The following is a 15,673-nucleotide window of genomic DNA, read 5'->3' on the forward strand; positions in this document are numbered from 1 at the left end:
GGAGTCAAATATTTGGGAATAAATCAGAGATTTGAAGATAAGAGTCCATCATTCAGGATTTGTTATGATGAACTGAGTATAGGAGATGATGTTCAGGGAAGTATAAGAAACAATTAATGAATTGGAAGATAGAACTAAAGAAGCTATGTGAAAAAGCAGCACAGTGGGATAGGCTGAAAGAGACTTAAGGGACATAGAGGATATGAGTGTTCTAATTGGAATACTAGAGGAAGGAGAAAAAACACAGGCCCAAGAAGGATCTGGCAGGATTTTTTTTTTTTTAATCCATACATTGCAGACATACTTCATAGCCAAAGATCTTAAAAACAGTCAGGAAAAAAAAAAAAAAAGACATTGTCTTCAAAGGAGTTCAACAGCTGACTTTTCAAAGCAACAGTGGAAGCCAGGAACAGTAGAATGATACCTAAAATGTTCTGAGAGAAAATAACTATCATATCCAGCAAAAATATTTTTCTAGAAAGAAGGCAAAATTAAGGTGTTTCTAGACAACAAAGACAACAAAGAATTGCTGTTACTGGACCGTTTCTAAAAGACCTTCTCTAAAGGAAGTTCTAAAATACCTATAATTATTTGAGATGCAAAGGAAAATAAGAACAATAAAAATACAAAGGGACTAAATTAAAACACAAGTTATATGAAAACAATAATAATATTGAATTTTTAAAAAAGAAAATACACAGCAAAGATAGCATGGGAAGGGATTTTAAAGAAATAGAAGTATATTGAGTGTTAGGTCTTTTTTAAATGTAAAAATTGCATATCTCAGAGGTTAAGTTGGACTTCCCAGGTGGCTCAGTGGTGAAGAATCTGCCAGCAATGCAAGAGATGTGGGTTCGCTCCTTGAGTCGGAAAGATTCCCTGGAGAAAGAAATGGCAACCCATTCCAGTATTCTTGCCTGGGAAATTCCATGGACAGAGGAGCCTGGTGGATTGCAGTCCATAGGTTCTCAAAGAGTTGGACACGGCTTAGTGACTGAGCACTCACACACACAGAGGTAGTTAGGAATACCAGACTAAAAATGAGAGATCATGCCCAAAGTCAACCATAAAGTAACTCTTGAATCTCAAGAGTGAAGGAGAGCTCTGTGAAAGAGGAAGTGTAGAAAAAAGTGAGAGCTGATTTTGAAAATTGCATTTTTAGGGAATGGAAAGAGGAGGAGCCAATCCTCCTACTGACATTCCAGTAGGAGGATCCTTTCTATGTTCATTGAAAATAGTGGATTGAGATATTCCAAGAAAAAGAGAAATTCTTATTACTGTAAGTGTTCAAGCAAAGATTTACTGGATAAACACACTGTGGAGGAGATTTCTGCAATGGGACAGGAGACTAGAGAGTCTACAGAGACTTGTCTCTGCAGTTCTTTTATTCTGAGTAATACCTGAGAAAGAATACTTCCTTCAGTATTTGAGAGTACTTCTTTCAGAATCACACACATTTGGTTAGAGTTGCCAGGATTAACCAGTAGCTTGATAACTCTATCATGGACATGTTCAAGTGTCACCAGCATGCTCAGTTCTAGGTTCACCATACGTTTTCACAAACTTGGTCTTAACCCTAGAAGTATTGATCAGGCCACGTCTATTCATGTGTGATATTAGACCAGGGATGACATTTAAAATATTTAACAACTAGAATGAAAGCACTAATAATCAGAACAGATGGTGGATATAAAGTAGAGCCATACTAGTTTAGCCACAGTAGGGCAAATTGGCTAATTAGAACTAAAGTAAAAACGTAGTCATATTTTCCACAAGGTGTGAAACTTTATGCGTAGTCTTTGTCTACAGGCTAGCTGAAAACATTTTCTTCTAGCCACCAAGATGGTGGTTAAAAACAAAAATTGGCTGTTGGTAGTTATTTTCTTGAATGTCAGAATAAACATCAAGATGATGTGAGGCTGGTATATTTCCAGAGACTTGGCAATGTCTCTAACATGATGAGACAAATTTTAGTTTTAGGTTGTTAAACCTGTGTCATGCCTTTATGTCAGACCTTACCTGCCATTCTCTTAACATAATGGCCATAAATACATATACCTTTCCATTTGCTGCATGAACCACTGAAATAGAGTGTTGCAAATTTATCATCAGACTTTTATGCTTTTACTTGTTTATTCCTTCTTTCACAGATCCTTCTGTATGCTTTTCTTTATATCTTTATCAAAAATACAATTTTCAGTTCTCTATTTTCTTCCTAGCTTCCTTCACTCGTTATTTGCTGTTATTTCATTAAGGAAGGTGAGAAACTATGAAGGAAAGCCAGAAGAAGATATTTTTGTGAGGATTTTTTTTTAAGTTAAGCCATTTAAAGTTTTAAACTAAATTGTTGCTAAAGAAAACTAAAATAATGCTATGTCCTGGACTCTGGTTCTGTGGGAATACTGAGGTAAAGTTAAGACTCTGAGGATGTTAAAAAGAGGCTCTCAGAACCACAAGAACAAAGATGGTCAGCCTTGTGAGTTCCAAGCTCACAGCAGTGTCAGCAATGTCATATGAACACACAGCTAAATGCATAAGAGAAGAGTGCAGGTATGTGTTAAATTTCATTTTCTTTTTTTTAGTATTCACATGTTCAGAATTCAAAACCATATACAATAAAGTCTCTTTCCTACCTCTTACACCACAGCCACCCAGTTCCTAAAGTCACCAGAGAGACTTTATGCACATGAAAGTAAATATGTACACGTTCTTTTCCACCCTTCTGTGCACAGATGGTAGCTTACCACACACTTCATGGTACCCCAGATGCCACTGTTTGGTGCATTTTTATGTGTGTCTGTATGGTATGTAGTGTATCATCAGGAAATGTCACAATAAATATTCTGCTTTAAAGATTTCTATTTTAATTTTATTTTGTTCCTTTTCTCTCAAAATAACTTTGATTCTAGATTTACTACCAGAAGCATAAAGGAAAAGGGATGAAAAAATAGCTCCCAAAATTTAGAGCTGGGAGGGCAGGGATCAACAGTATTCTCTGGACAGCTCGAGGCCTTCTATGCCTCGGTGTGATTGGATCTGTGCTGCAGTAGTTCCAAGAATACAGTAGGCCTTCTTGAATGGCAGATAACAGCCTAGGCTGTGGACAGTTGACTTTGGGGAATTTTAACAACAAGAGTCATGTGATTACTTTGCCTCAGCAGAGCCTTTAGCACCTAAATGTAAAGCTTCTTTTAGTTAGTACCAAGGAAACGCCAAGGATTGTCAGAATATAATAAATAGAAGATGGTGAATGGGAGGCTTTGTAATGGTAAAATGCTCTACAGGTGTGCTGTATGGGACTAGATTTGAGCCGTTACCTGCAGCTGATGAGCTCCAAAAAGAGCGAAACCTATTAGGTCCTGCAGTACTGGCTTAAGATAGTATAAAATCTTGATTATTCTCCATTTGTATGCTCTTTGGTTTTGCCATATTTTGTATTGGGGAAGCTAATGGAATTAAATGGAATAGAAGCTAAATGGAATAGCTCCCATTTAGTCTGATGAGCTTATGTATTTCCTCATTAGTCCATTCTTCTCAGAAGTGAACTGAATAAGATCATCCCCAAAGGGAAATCTGATCAAGTCTGATTAGATTATGACCCCATGTAATCCAAATGGCCAGGTTTTTCTATCTAGGCAGTCTCATCTACTGCTGTAAAAGTGCTGCACTCAATATGCCAGCAAATTTGGAAAACTCAGGATTGGCCACAGGACTGGAAAAAAGTCAGTTTTCATTCCAATCTCAAAGAAAGGCAGTGCCAAAGAATGCTCAAACTACTGCACAGTTGCACTCATCTCACACGCTAGTAAAGTAATGCTCAAAATTCTCCAAGCCAGGCTTCAACAGTACGTGAATCGTGGACTTCCAGGTGTTCAAGCTGGATTTAGAAAAGGCAGAGGAACCAGAGATCAAATTGCCAACATCTGCTGGATTATCGAAAGAGCAAGAGAGTTCCAGAAAAACATCTATTTCTGCTTTATTGACTATGCCAAAGCCTTTGACTTTGTGGATCACCACAAACTCTGGAAAATTCTTAAAGAGATGGGAATACCAGATCACCTTACCTGCCTCTTGAGAAATCTATATGCAGGTCAGGAAGCAACAATTAGAACTGGACATGGAACAACAGACTGGTTCCAGATCGGGAAAGGAGTACATCAAGGCTGTATACTGTCACCCTCCTTATTTAACTTATATGCAGAGTACATCATGAGAAACCCTGGGCTGGATGAAGCACAAGCTGGAATCAACATTGCCAGGAGAAATATCAGTAACCTCAGATATGCAGATGACACCACCCTTATGGCAAAAAGCAAAGAACTAAAGAGCCTCTTGAAAGAGGAAAGTAAAAAAGCTGGCTTAAAACTCAACATTCAGAAAACTAAGATCATGGCATCTGGTCCCATCACTTCATGGGAAATAGATGGGGAAACAGTGGGAACAGTGCAAACTTTATTTTGGGAGGCTCCAAAATCACTGCAGATGGTGACTGCAGCCATGAAATTAAAAGACACTCCTTGGGAGAAAAGTTATGACCAACCTACACAGCGTATTAAAAAGCAGAGACATTACTTTGCCAACAAAGGTCTGTCTGGTCAAGGCTATGGTTTTTCCAGTAGTCATGTATGGATTTGAGAGTTGGACTATAAAGAAAGCTGAGTGCTGAAGAATTGATCCTTTTTAACTGTGGTATTGGAGAAGACTCTTGAGAGTCCTTTGGACTGCAAGGAGATCCAACCAGTCCATCCTAAAGGAAGTCAGTCCTGAATATTCCTTGGAAGCACTAATGTTGAAGCTGAAACTTCAATATTTTGGCCACCTGATGTGAAGAACTGACTCATTGGAAAAGACCCTGATGCTGGGAAAGATTGAAAGCAGGAGGAGAAGGGGACGACAGAGGATGAGATGGTTAGATGGAATCACCAACTCAATGGACATGAGTTTGAGTAAACTCCGAGAGTTGGTGATGGACAGGGAGGCCTGGCGTGCTGCAGTCCATGGTGTTGCAAAGAGTTGGACACAACTGAGCAACTGAACTGAAGTGAATCTCATCTACCCTGATTGCTTTGATTGCCCCAATAAATCAGCCAAACTAACTTATCTTCCCTACCTCTTCTTCCCTCCACGCTACTACTACACAACGCCACATATACACTCATCCCCAGACAAAAACTTACCATCTTTCTTATCTTCCTCACTTGGTTGTTCAAGTACAGGCCTCCCAGATACACAAACTAAAAACCTAAAAGGTATTGTCTACTATTTCTTCTTTCTCACCACCTCCCACAAAAACAAAGAACAACTAGCCATAAAACCCTAAAGATTTGCCTGTGGAATATGTCTTAAATGGGCCTACTTTCCAGACCCTTAGTTATAGCCTGTTTCAGGCCTTTATACCACTTTGGGGAACTACTACAATAGCTGCCCAGGTAGCTTCCCTGTCTCTACTTTCTCCTCTTTTTTTTACTATCTCCACTTCTTCTAGGGTGACCTCTTTAAATATCAGATATGGTCATAACACTCCCTTCCTTGAAACTCTTCAGTGGCTCACCCGTAAGATATAGTTCATGTTCCTCAGCCTGGTGTACTTAAGCTTTTCTTGGTCCTAACTCTTCCCTCCTTGACAGTTCTACAGGTTACTGCTTATACTTCCCAGATTGGCTGTGTGTTTTGTTAGTTAGTTGTGGCTGTACCACCCATTGTCCTGGAATTCCTGCTCCCTGAATCCATCCTATCGTTCCCATCCAGTAGCAGGCTAGAGCCAACTCCTACCTGCTAGGGAGAACTGGTCAGTTGTTAAATATTCAGGAATTTTGCAAGCCAGTTTTTAACTTGAAAAGCAGCCATGTTGGGGGTATTTATGCCATACATATCAGCAAATATTACAAATCAGAACCCCCCTTTACCCACACGCCTGTGAAATCCCACCCTACCGCAGAATACCAAAACCCCTATCCAAATTCTGGCTTAGATGGTACCTCTTTAAAATCTTGTCTGCTTAGCCCTCTTCCCTCCACACTCAAAAATATTAGTTGCTACATATAAACACTTTGCATACTTTATTGTAGCATTTTGTCACCTTATAGTGTAACTCTTCGTTTGCCTATCACTTTTTAATGCTAATTGCTTGAGTTCCTACCAGCAGAGTCCATGTCTCACTTTTCTTTGCATCTGTCATTCATTCATTCCTTCAATGTTCATTGAGTTGATACATTTAATATGTACCAGGCACTGTTCTCAGAGTACAAAGATGGAAGGATCTTTGTACTCTGAGAACAGTAAGAAGTCCATAGCCTAGTCCTTGGGAGGAGGGAAATTCAAATAGTCCATTATAATACAAATCCAAGTACATTGCTAGAAGTCTATATAAGACACCTTGAAGCCTGGAGGAAAAAAACCCTGCCCAGGGTAATGAGGAAGTCTTCACAGAGCAGGTAAGACTTAAAGGATGAACAGAAATCTGTTGCCTGTAAATAGGTGCTACAGTTAGTATTTTTATAGATAGAATTTTTAATAGAAAATTTTCCCACTCTGGACAGTACACAAGGTTCTTTGTTTCAGAGTAAATAGCAGTTTTATGTGAAAACCCTGTGTAAATGTCTATGAATTAGTCATTCTTTGAATGAGCAGAGAAAGCACTGAATACTGTATCTGTAATCACAGTAATGTTGTGTAGCAAGCCATTCCTAAACCCCATAGCCGAGAACTATAACAATTTATTATTTCTCATGCATTTAGGCAGTTCTGATTTGAGCAAGCTGGGCCCACTTAACCATCTGCCATTACCTGGCAAATCAGCCAGGGCCTGGCTGGTTTAGGATGCCCTCGGCTAAGTCAGCTCAGCTCTATTCCATGAGTCTCTCCCAGCGCTCTCACAGCCTGGGTCTGACAAGTTCCCATGGTGGCGGCCCAAGCCCAAGAGAGGAAGTGAAACCTGCAAGTATTGATACATGGGAGGCCTCTACTTTCCTCACACTTAGTGCTGTCCCCTTAACTAAAGCAAATCACACGATCAAGTCCAGAGTTAGTGTGAGAGAAATAGACAGAGAAGTGTGAAAAATCGAAACCATTGCTGCAGTCAGTCTGCCACAGACACATACTGTATGTAAGCTCTGTTCTAGACCTTGTGTTACTCTGCAGGTGTTATAGTACTTGCCAGTGAATTTGCTTCCAGTTGGTTGGATACTCTGTGGTAATCATGAACAAACTTCTCTGAGTAGTCTAGACCTGTTAATCTTAGTTTAGGGTCTCATTTTTGTCCCACTTTTGAAATGACATTATTTGAAATGCTGAAGAAATTGAAGAATCACTTGTTTAGTGATGTCCATGTTGCATTAAGGGACTTTCCTGGTGGCTCAGCAGTAAAGAATCCACCTGCCAATGCAGGAGAGACAGGTCCAATCCCTGGGTTAGCAAAATCCCCTGCAGGGGGAAATGGCAACCCACTCCAGTGTTCTTGTCTGGGAAATCCCATGGTCAGAGGACCCTGATGGGCTACAGTCCATAAGGTCACAAAAGCGTCAGCCATGACTTAGTGACTAAACAGCAACAATGTCATATTAAACTCCTTTACGTGTTCTAGTCACTTAGATTTTTTTTCACTAAAAAAGCCATGGTGTCCACAACAAGGAGAAAACATCTTGTAGAGGTTTAAAAAAACATGTTTTTAAAGTTCCATTGTTGGGGAATTCCCTGCGATCTGATGGTTAGGACTCAGCGCTTTCACTGCTGTGGCCCAGGTTCAATCCCTGGTCAGAGAACTAAGATCCCACAAGCTGTGTGGTGTGACCCAAAAAAAAGGTCAAGTATTTAATCTCTGATTTAACATTTAATAAGCTAGATTTTTCATGCAAACCTTCAAACTGGGAGAAATTTCAGTCCATCTGTGCAAAGCAAACTGATTTTATTTATTGAGGTCTTCAGAACAAAACAGTCCCTTTTACTTTTAACTAGTAGCCTTGGGAATAGGAAACATTAACATTTCATAGAATGTGTTCTTTTGGGTCTTTCTCCAGAAGTGACTAAAACATCAAAGATTCAAGCTTGATTTTGTTTGTTTTTAATAAGATTCATACGATCCTTGTTTTTTTTTTTCATCATCATCATTGGTGAGAATGGGAAAGGGAGCTGGAGGGACCAGTTATAGTAGAAAGGCAGTGGGACAGAGACAGGATTGAGACAAGTGGACAAGTGGAGAAATGTTAGAAGGGGTCACTGAAGTGGAAAAGCAGGTGACCAGGTCAAAAATAAATCTACAGAGCTAACTTATGAACAAGAAGTTGGAGCTGCAGAATGTGCCTCCTACTTGGACCCCAAAAGGAAGGTCGATGTGACATGAAAGATCACATAGGGTTCTTGTTGATTTCACTCTGTATCTTAGTTTTTCTACTAGGTTTGCCCACAGGTTACCTGCTCCCAGCACTAGGTGGAAGGGCTTATTGCAGTTCTCAAAAACCATTGAAGGTAGGGCAGGGAACTAGTTAATGAAAGCAGCTGCCTGAAGAAAGACTTCATGTTCAAAATTTTTTAAAGGATATAATAACCAAGATTATTTTTTTTACAATTTAAGATGTTGATTTTAAAAACAGGAGACTGTTAAGATAGATCACTCTATGGACATAAATTCAGCTTTGCATTGGCTACTTTCAAAATAATAATCCAAAGTCTTCTCACAGGATAGTGTCATAGGAGAGCACAAGCAGAGCACTCTGGGTTCTAGCCCCACCCAGCTCTGCCCTTTGCTTACTGTGTATATCTGTCTCTCCACCTATATCGTGAAGGCTTTGGGACTTAAAGATCTTTGGGGACACTGTCAACTCCCACATGCTGGCTTGTTCTTTGGGTCTCTGAGGTTGTGGTAGGTTCTCACCTCAGTTACCCTGTAATTTTGATCTCTTCTAGAGTAAAATGAGTCGGGTGGGGGAGGTGTTTATATGAGTATAGTATTGGTGGCAGGAGGTCAAAAGAGGCTCCATATAAACCCAAGTATAAACCCTCAGTTACTGCCTGCTTTTGCCACTAGATGGCGATAAGATATTTGATCCCTTCACCAGACTTAAGACGAGTTTAGCCAAGACTCACAAGATTGACCGTTTAAAGAAATGAAGAAACTAAGCCGGTGCTGCAACTCATGTGTGTCCTGAGCCCTGTCAACTAACCAGCAGTAGTTTAAGCAGTGAAGGGCTTCCCTGGTAGCTCAGCAGTAAAGAATCAACCTGCTACTGCTGGAGGCCTGGATTCAATCCCTGGGTCAGGAAGATCCCCTGGAGAAGGAACTGGCAACCCACTTCAGTATTCTTGCCTGGGAAATCTCAAGGACAAAGAAGCCTGGCAGGCTACAGTCCATGGGGTTGCAAAGAGTCAGACACAACTTAGCAACTAAACAACAATAAGCAGTAAAAAGGCAGAGTTACTAGAACTTCTCTGGCAGTCCAGTGGTTAAGACTCTATGCTTATAATGCAGGAAACACAGATATGATCCCGGACCAAGGAACTAAGATCCCACATGCTTTGTGGCCCCCCTTCCCCGCCCCCCCCCCGCCCCCCCGCCAAAAAAAGTTACCTATAGTTTATACTTTAGGTGTAGTTACATATGGTTAGGAATCGTATCAAAGAGAAGGATATGATAAAATCATGATGCATATAAAGTAAGCAACAGAGAATTGATGAATTTATCAAATACCAGTATACTTGAGTGAAGGACCATTCTTTTATTTTTTAATGTAAGTTTTAAATTTAATTTTATATTTTTATTGAAGTATAGTTGAATTACAGTGTTGTGTTACTGCTTTACAGCAAAAGTGACTCAGTTATACATGTATATACATTCTTTTTCCCATTATGGCTTATCACTGAATATTGAATATAGTTTCCTGTGCTATACAGTAGGGCCTTGTTTATCAGTTCTGTATATCCCAATTTGCATCTGCTAATCTCAAACTCCCAATCCAGCCGTCTCCCACACTCTCCCTCCTGGCAGCCACCAGTCTATTCTCTGCAAGGACCATTCTTTGAAACCTTAAAATTGATAAAGAAAGAGATGTAAACATGTTATTAACACTAGAGGTGCTGCCTTGCAGAAATATGAAAGTTCATATTTCTTTAGTTCAGTAAGTTAGAGTAACCGTATGCCTGAAAGGTCTATCAGTGAACATTAAGAGAAATGAGAAATGCTTAGGGAATATCTCTGAGCTCTGGATGTGACATCAAGAGAGACATCTGAGTCCTTCTATGTCAGGGGTTAGCGAACTTTTTGTGAAGAGTCAGATAGCAAATATTTTAGGCATATAGACCATTTTAGGCTCACTGTCCATTCAACTCGGCCATTATTGTGTGAGGTAGCCATATACAATATGTAAATGATGGGTGTGGCTGTGTTCTAATAAAACTATTTACAAAAACAGGCAGTGATCAAGATTTGGCCCATGTGCCATAGTTTGCTGACTCATTTGTGGGTGAAAGCTAGGGTTCAGACTTTCTGGACTTCAGTCGTTGGCTTCTGTCAAATAAGGAATTGGATTAGATGATCTCTGCTGTTTTTCAGATTTTATGTCCTTTAGTACCTCTCGCTGAAGCTAAGTGATCCACAAGAGTGACCCAGAGTGGTATTTCTTTTATTTTTAAGATTGAGGTTTTTAAAAATCAAGCTTGAAAAAGTTTGTAAGTTTCTAGAGCACGATTTCTCAACCTTCACACAGTTGACATCTGGGGCTGGATTGTCCTTTGTTGCAGGGGAGCTGCCCTGCACATTGTTGGATGTTTCACAGCATCTCTAGACTCCTCTACCTACTAGATGTCACTTCAGTAGTGCACCCCAACCCCATGAGTTATGACAACCAAAAATGTCTCTAGACATTGTCAGATGTTCCCTGGGAAACACAATCACCTCCACTTCAGAACTACAGCTCTAGAGAATTTAAGAATAACTGGAAGAAGAACAAAAATGGAAATCAGGCCGTGCAACCTAGGGTGGCCACCAAGATAATAACCATACTTCCTTAGGAACAGGACCAAAAAAGCTAAAACCTAAAGGAACAACCAGCATATTTGAAGGAGAAAGACAATGAGAATTTTATTGATTTTATTTTAACCCAGTCAAGAGGGGCTGGAAAGTTGGTAACAGATGACTTTTTAATATTGATTTAGGTCATTTTATTGAAAGTGTTCATAAAACCATTGAACCAAAATTGAGGGCTACCTATAATAGGTAGCTAACTAAAATACATAAACATGGATGAAGAGAAATATAAAACAGACCACTACTAAAGAATACCAAAAATACTTACTTTTCACTATTTTATATTGTTTGATGAGGCCTCTAGCAGAAAGAAGTCATACTGAGTGAATTATTGACCCTTATCTATGGGTCCTAGTATTTTGTTTTGCTTTGGATAAGTCAAAGTGTGGTTTTTTCCTACAGTAGAATATTATATAGTAGAGAAAATGCAGCACAGCTTCATACAACTACATAGATGGATCCTTGAAGCTAAGTTTTAAATGTCAGTAAAGCTGGTCCCTTAATAAGTCCAGATCACATAGGCAGCTTGGAAGTTAGTTACAATTAAAAGCCAAAATCATCTGTATTCATTAATAAGGGTACCCTTGATTTCTATCTACCTTTTATTTATACCTATATGCTTTCGAACTGTGGTGCTGGAAAAGACTCTTAAGAGTCCCTTGGACAGCAAAGAGATCAAACCAGTCAATCCTAAAGAAGATCAACCCTGAATATTCATTGGAAGGACTGATACAGAAGCTCCAGTAGTTGGGCCACCTGATGCAAAGAGCCAAATCATTGGAAAAGACCCTGATTCTAGGAAGGATTGAAGGCAGGAGAAGGGGCAATAGAGGATGAAATGGTTGAATGGCATCCCCAACTCGGTGCACGTGAGTCTGAGAAAACTTCAGGAGATAGAGAAGGACAGGGAATCCTGGCGTGCTGCAGTCCACGGGATCACAAAGAGTCAAGGTGTGACTTAGGGACTGAACAACAACAACATATTTTTTTAAGAATTCATCCTCTTTCAAATGTGAGTGATATTAATCTTAGCCAACAAGCCCTGATCATCCGACTCACTTTCTACCAGAAATTTTTTTGTCTTGTTTCTTATTTTCCTTACAATGATTTTAAGCCAGGGTGATGTTTTCATGATCTAAGAGATCTAGTTACGTTAATTGTAGTCTCAGGTTCTAGTTTTGACTTGCTCTGTGACTTGGGGCTCTCTCTTCCTTGCTGAGGAAATGTTTTATTTATCTGTAAAGTAGTAGAGAGATCCCCCAACTGTGGTCCTTAGGATGGCTATAGAGGAATCATCTTTGAGGGCTTGTTTAAAATTTAGATTTCTGTGCTTCGTTCCTGATTTCAATTCTGTAGTCTAGGGTAAAGCCTAGGAAGCCCAGGTGAGTCTAGTGTATGGCCATGTTTGAGTATAATTAGAAGTGATCTCTAAGGTCCTTTCAACTCTTAAAATACTGTGGTTATATGAAATATATTAATGTATTTCCCTAAATATCCTTTATTATTTTCTAAAAGCTTTTTTATATTCTTAATGTATTTGAAGATGGTTTCTCTTTTCACCAGGATGCTATATCATAGTTTCTTTGTTCTCAATCTTGGATTTAGAGAAAGATTAAGTAGTTTGATATCCAGATTTCTGTATAACTATAAAGTGGAATAAAATTAGAAATTCTGTGTGGTTGTTAATTTTTTATTTGTTTTTCTTTAATTTACAGAATGCTCTTTTCAGTTGCATTAGCAGAAATGAAAGTAAGTATATTATCAGCAATACCAGCAATCCAAAGAGCAAAACACAGCTTACAGAATATGATTTAGCTATTATAAATATTGCCAACACTTTGCTGTTATAACAGACTGTTGCTAAACCATCTGAAGGAATGTGCACAGCAGGATTCTGATAGGCTGCTTCCTCTGGAGCGTCGAGCCATTCATGAATTCTAACAATTCCCATGTCTTAGTTGGAGATTTACAAAGCAGATAATAGTGCTGGGTGTTTTAGAGGAAGATCATGCCCCATTTGGATAACTTTCAGAAGCTGAGCACACATAATATGATGTAAAATAATGTAGCAGTTGCTGAGGGCTACCTCTCAGTTGCTTCCAGATATTCACTGACTGCTTGCCCTGCTTTGTGCAGGGCAGATACACATCTTGGAGGGCATAATCTGTACACAAAGAACCCTGGGACGTGGTAGGTATGGGCTTGAGTTACTGAGAACGTGCTGTGGGAGTTCAGAGGAAGGAGAGATCACCTCCTGCAGGGTGCTTAAAAGTAACTTTGTGGAGTTGGTATCTGAGCTGGGCCTAGAAGGACAGACATGATGTGAACAGTAGAGATGGGAGGAAGGACATTATAGGTGAAGGAAACAATGAGAGCAGTTGGAAATGGGGAAACGCAATCAAGGAACAAAGAGTTGTTTAGATGAGCTTGGTAGTGGGTGTATTAAAATACCAGAAACATTATCTGTCTGTACTTTATTTGCTACCCTTTTTTTATTGGGATTTAGTTCAACATTTCCCAGATAGTCTTTGACACATAATTTTATGTCCTCCCACACTGCAGGGAAGCCAGCCTCATGGGGGACTCCTTCTCCCATTCTCTCTTGTCTCTTTGTCCTCAGCATCCATCACCTCTACCCTCAGTTTTAGCCTCATTGAGGTTGACAGTGATAAATGTAGCTGTGAATGAAAACAGGCTTGTCTTGCTGTTAGTTTAGTACTAGTTTAGTTCATTTGTATATAATTTTATCATTATTATTATTTCTGGAAGCCACCTGAATTCCCTGTTCTATAGAAGTCACTGAAACCTGAGTCTGGTTCCTATATAACCATCCCTAATAATTATCAGAGATTTCCCATCTGCCTTTTTCTTAACCTTTTATGGCCATCCCTCTACCTTTTTGGCTCCCTTTGGCCTCCCACAGATCCCTTAGCCTTTCCTGTGAGGGCCTCTTGCTCCTCTTCATTATAAATCCCACATCTTCACCCCTAGCCACTCATCCTGCTCTTCCCAGATAAATTAAACAGTCTACTTTGATTTTTAAAAATATGTAAATCCAGAATCACTTATTTCAAATGTGGGTTTTACTTTTCAGTATTGAAGCAGGTCATATCAGTTATGAGTTGAGAACTTTCAATTTAGTCCTAATCTTGGAGATGTTTAAACAGCATAGAACTTTGGGGATTTTATTTCAAGATAGGCACATATAATTTGCAAATTTATGAAATGATCCTGATATCTCTTAGTTTTTATCGGTCCTATTTTATAAAGGAGCTATTTGGAGCTTTGTTGTTTTGGTATGTTCAATTTTTTTTTTTTGCTTTGCTTTGCTTTGTTTATGAATCTCTACTAATCTGACATGGAAAGAAACTGTCTGGTGGTTCTCACCATGGGTGCTATTAGCTTTTAGGAGACAGTTTGATTGTATGAGACTGTCCTGTACATTGCAGAGCATTTAACAGCCTAGACCCCCATGTATTAAATGCCAGCAGATATCCTCAAGTTATTATGAAAACCAGAAATACTTCCACATGCATTCAAGTTCTCCCATGGGCTGGTACTGCTCCTGCTGAGGACCACTGCATTATAGACTATAAGTTGACAAAAAATGACTTTCTCAGACCAGTGACCACCTGAATGTCCCCATGGCTATGCTTACAGTAGTTCTGACTTTAAGTATATGTCTTCCATGGCATGGTTTTATTTCTCAAATTCAAAAAGACACAAATTGTTTCATCATTATTATGATGATTGAATGTTAGCGAATGGCTGATTTCATTTCACTGTCATCTTTTTTTTCCTCTAGTGGGATCAGTTTGTTGCAGTTATGCAGGTCATCACACAAACTGCCGAGAATACTGTCAAGCCATTTTTCGAACAGATTCTTCTCCTGGTCCTTCTCAGATCAAAGCAGTGGAAAATTATTGTGCCTCTATTAGTCCACGATTAATACACTGTGTGAACAATTACACCCAATCTTATCCAATGAGGAACCCAACAGATAGTAAGTAAAAGCCATATATATTCCTCTCATTTCAATCTTTGGTAAATAATTTGTAAAAAGGAAATAAATTCTTGAAGATATCTATAGTCTGGGTCATTTGGGAAACCCAGGTCTCCTTTGGTCTTTAGATTTGGCAGATTGGTCATTTTTGTCTTAGCTAAAAGATGCCAAGAATGACAGAGCTGTTGAAGGTATGAAGGAACAGGCCCTCTCTATCCTGAAGGGGGAGAATTCATTGGTATGGGTGTTTGGGGGAGGGGGCCAGAATTTGGGCTATGACCATGAGCATTTCAAATAACCATACCTTTTAATCTAGTAATTCCATTTCTCAGAATTTGTCCTTTAAGAAAACACAAATTTGTAAAAACAAATCTATTCATATAAAGGATGTTTACTACAACATTGCTATTAATAGAGAAAAACTAGAAATAACCTAAACATCCACCAATAGGGTGTTGATTAAAATTGATTAAATAAACTACATATCTCTATAATAACAACATTATACAACCTGCGAAAAGGGAGATGTATGTTATGTAAATCCATGAAGTTAGAATACTGCCTCCCACCATACACAAAAATAAACTCAAAATGGCTTAAAGATTTAATTATAAGACATCATGACATAAAACTAAAAGAGAATATAGGCAAAA

The 15,673-nt window shown here is 39.1% G+C and overlaps 1 protein-coding gene across 3 annotated transcripts in view; it reads left to right on the top strand.

Moving 5' to 3' along the window:
- RECK (reversion inducing cysteine rich protein with kazal motifs) overlaps positions 1-15,673 on the top strand; it is an 85,806-nt gene that overhangs the window by 30,394 nt on the left and 39,739 nt on the right. For all 3 annotated transcript variants that reach the window (XM_070794748.1, XM_019966193.2, XM_070794749.1), the window contains 2 exons: positions 12,733-12,766; positions 14,823-15,020. In XM_070794748.1, the coding sequence (XP_070650849.1) occupies positions 12,733-12,766; positions 14,823-15,020 (232 nt within the window). The remainder of the gene's footprint in view (positions 1-12,732; positions 12,767-14,822; positions 15,021-15,673) is intronic.

This window comes from Bos indicus, chromosome 8 (assembly GCF_029378745.1).
Source record: "Bos indicus isolate NIAB-ARS_2022 breed Sahiwal x Tharparkar chromosome 8, NIAB-ARS_B.indTharparkar_mat_pri_1.0, whole genome shotgun sequence".
NCBI classification, from domain to species: Eukaryota; Metazoa; Chordata; class Mammalia; order Artiodactyla; family Bovidae; genus Bos; species Bos indicus.